At 34.1% G+C, this 3,370-nt stretch overlaps 1 protein-coding gene across 5 annotated transcripts in view; it reads left to right on the forward strand.

The window, feature by feature from the left end:
- Positions 1-593, forward strand: part of LOC106869747 (soluble guanylate cyclase 88E) — a 142,281-nt gene extending 141,688 nt beyond the window's left edge. For 4 of the 5 annotated variants that reach the window (XM_014915608.2, XM_014915609.2, XM_014915606.2 and 1 more), the window contains one exon: positions 259-593. In XM_014915608.2, coding sequence (XP_014771094.1) covers positions 259-292 — 34 coding nt within the window. In that variant the 3' untranslated portion in view covers positions 293-593. Of the gene's footprint in view, positions 1-254 lie in introns of all 5 variants that reach the window. The other variant, XM_052969242.1, reaches the window with a different exon arrangement.
- Positions 594-3,370: the final 2,777 nt, after the last annotated feature.

The following is a 3,370-nucleotide window of genomic DNA, read 5'->3' on the forward strand; positions in this document are numbered from 1 at the left end:
AGCATAGTGGTTAAGAGTGTGGGCTACTAACCCCAAGATTCCAAGTTCGATTCCAGGCAGTGACCTGAATAATAATAATAATAATAATAATAATGATAACAACAGCAACATGGAAAAATACCTTAGGAATGAGAACCCAGGTTCAAAATTTCCCCAAGACACCTGATGAATAAGCATTTTTTCCCTTTTTTACATGTAAATTTCTGTTTTAATAATTCTTTGACTGAGTTCACAGAATAATGTTTTTGTTTCAGATAGAATTTCGAAGAAATTACGAAGAAAGACAATCTAAATTTGATCTTCAAAAATTATCATCTTGATCCAATCTTCATAATCAGAAATTGCCATCTTGACCATCCTGAGCTGGTTTTCCTTTAATCAGTGACCAAAACTATTAGAGTTCTTTATAAAAACTGTTGTTGCATTGTTCAAAATCTATCATGCTTGAAACCCTCATTAACATGCTTTTAGAGACAAATATGGTTTTAAACAGTCATGTTGTTCTTTTAATTTAAAATATATTTTTTTCTAATTATTTTTTCTTGATTAAGGAAAAAGTAAAATGTATGGAATAATAAAAATAATTAGAATTATTTTTTTGTTTGTGTTTAATTTAAATTGTTTAGTATTTCAGATGGTTTGATATCATAGTACTAGAGAACCAGAAGAGATCATAAGTATGGGATTCATATTTATTATATATTATTGGATGAAGAAACAGAGCCTATGGGAAATGACATGAGCAAATAGGTGGTTCCAAAGGGCAGAAACATAGGCATGGTTGTGTGGTAAGAAGCTTGCTTCCCAGGCATTTGGTCCTGGATTCTGTCCCACTGCATGGCACCTTGGACAAATGTTTTCTACTATAGCTTCAGGCCAACCAAAACCATGAGTGTGGACTTGGTAAATGGAAACTGAAAGAAGCCTGTCATGTGTGTGTGTATGTATGTGTGCATGTGTGTGTGTGTGTGTGTGTGTGTGTGTGTGTATGTGTGTTCATGTGTGCGTTTGACCCACACTACTCCTTGACAACCAGTGTTTGTACGTTTATGTCCCTGTAAATTAGCAGTTAGGCACAAAAGACCACTAGAATAAGTACAATGCTGAAAAAAACTAAGTAGTGGGGTCAATTCATTCGATGGGGTCGATTCCTTCGGCTGAAATTCTTCAAGGCAACTCCACAGCATGGGTGCAAGCTAATGCTTGAAATAAATGAAAGGTAAAAGATGAAGACATCCTGGAATGAAGGTTTAGGTATAATGATTAGTGTAAGACTTAGGGGTTGGACATAACAAGGGTGCTAGGAAGGAAGAAAGTGAGTGAGGCAGAAATTGTTAAGGGAAGATGATATAGCCCTAGTTAGCACCAAGTACTAAATGTATGACTTACTGTATGTTTTAATAATATAGATTTTTTACATAATTTATTTCTAATACTGTAGTGACCACTTATGGTGGTCATTTTGAGATGAAGGCTTTTCAATAGCAATAACTGGCTGACAACATTAAGCAGACAAAGAATCTTTTAGTTTTCACCAGCAAAATCTGTTCGCAGGAGTTTTGTTGGAGTCAAAAAGTAATGCCATTTTGTTTAGGATAGGTATAATTACCAACACAGGAACATGTATCATACATCAAAATGAAGCTGGTCTTCTGTGGATCACATCCCTACTTCTCAACATAGCCACCGTTTCCTTCAATAATAGTTATATTTTGACATTCCCTAAAATATGTTCCTCTTGATCACCACTTCTGCAAAGAAAATTGTTATCAAAATTGTGTAGTATATTTTGAAGTGGTACTGTTAATATAAAATATAGAACATTTTGCCAAGGTGCCATGCAGTAGGACTGAACTCAGATAGCAGGCTTCTTAACTTCACAATCACACAGCCATGCCTATGCCTGGTATTTTTCTCATTAATTTCTCACTGATTGCTTTTCTAAAATCATACATAATAATACTTTCTTCTTTAAAACAATTTTTGTTATTTAATATTTCCCATTAATTAAACAGCTATTTCAAACTATATGAATGATCTTTATAATGGACTAGTTTATTCCTGAAACTATTTCAAGTTCGGCAAAATATATTTTAGAGCAAACTCATTGAAAACCCACTGTTCTGAGGAAACAGAATTTCAAAGTATGCAAAGCACACTTGAGTTTTCACAATGAATTTGTGAAAGTCACTATAAAGAAGTGGCTGTTCTTGACAGGATTACAAAATTTCTCTCTCTCTGTTTGGGGTTAGTAAAAGGAGAGCTGTGGAGTACAAATATCTTTTCATTAAATAAATGAATAATGAATGAGGTTTGAAGTTGCTTGATTTACTGATTGCAAGATTATACAGCTGACATTCGCCATCATCATCATCGTTGTTGCTGTTGTCATATTCCTCCTCTTCTTCCTCCTCCTCCTCCTCCTCCTCCTCCTCCTCATCATCATCATCATCATTATCATCATCATCTTCATCATCATCATCATCCTCTTCATCCTCCTTCTCCTTATCATTATTATCATCATACTCATCACCATTCTCCTCCTCCTCTTCCTCCTCCTCCTCCTCTTCTTCCTCCTCCTCTTCTTTCTCCTTTCCATCATCGTCGTCATCATCATCATCATCATACCTTGCTCACATCACCTGGTCCAGTAACTGAACCCACAAAATTAAAACTACCAGTGCAACACTAACTACAAGGCCATGCGCTTAGCAGTCAGAATTAAATAAACTCGTTATAAAGTTCATATACTTTTAAAATTAAAGATTATATCTTAGTATAGTCTTCCATAAAGATTGTATCTCAGTATAGCCTTCCATAAACTATGCAGTAACATCTGTTGTTTGCTAAATGCAATGGAATGTGAGTTTTGCCCAAACAATTTCTGTGTTCCAATGTTTACCCTAAATTATTTCTTCTCATATTAACAAAAGCATCAGGAATGCTTGAAAAAAAAACATTGGCACCATTTACAAGGAAGCAACAGACTTCAGAATAAACAGATTTGAACATTTAGCACTTGTATTATTAGTAACTTCAGAAACTTAAATTTTACAGTAACTTTATCAGTAAAACTTCAGTTAAAACTTTTAACAAGCAATTAGTTTTCCTGTTTATTTTTATACAGTTTTACTTGAGAGTATGTGTGGTCCCAGTTCCCAGTGCCACCAAAACTGGAGGCGACTCGAGTCAGATGAAACCTCAAATCTTTGGTTGAAAGAACCACATGATCTGCCTAAAGGTTTTAGTCTAAAAATTATTTGAGAGTAAAATTAATTATATATTCTTATAGGAAAGTAAATAATTTTATGTTTTGCTATATAGTCATTGGTTTACAGTATTTTCTCTTTTTTCTTTCTTTCTTTTTTGT

This window comes from Octopus bimaculoides, chromosome 7 (assembly GCF_001194135.2).
Source record: "Octopus bimaculoides isolate UCB-OBI-ISO-001 chromosome 7, ASM119413v2, whole genome shotgun sequence".
NCBI classification, from domain to species: Eukaryota; Metazoa; Mollusca; class Cephalopoda; order Octopoda; family Octopodidae; genus Octopus; species Octopus bimaculoides.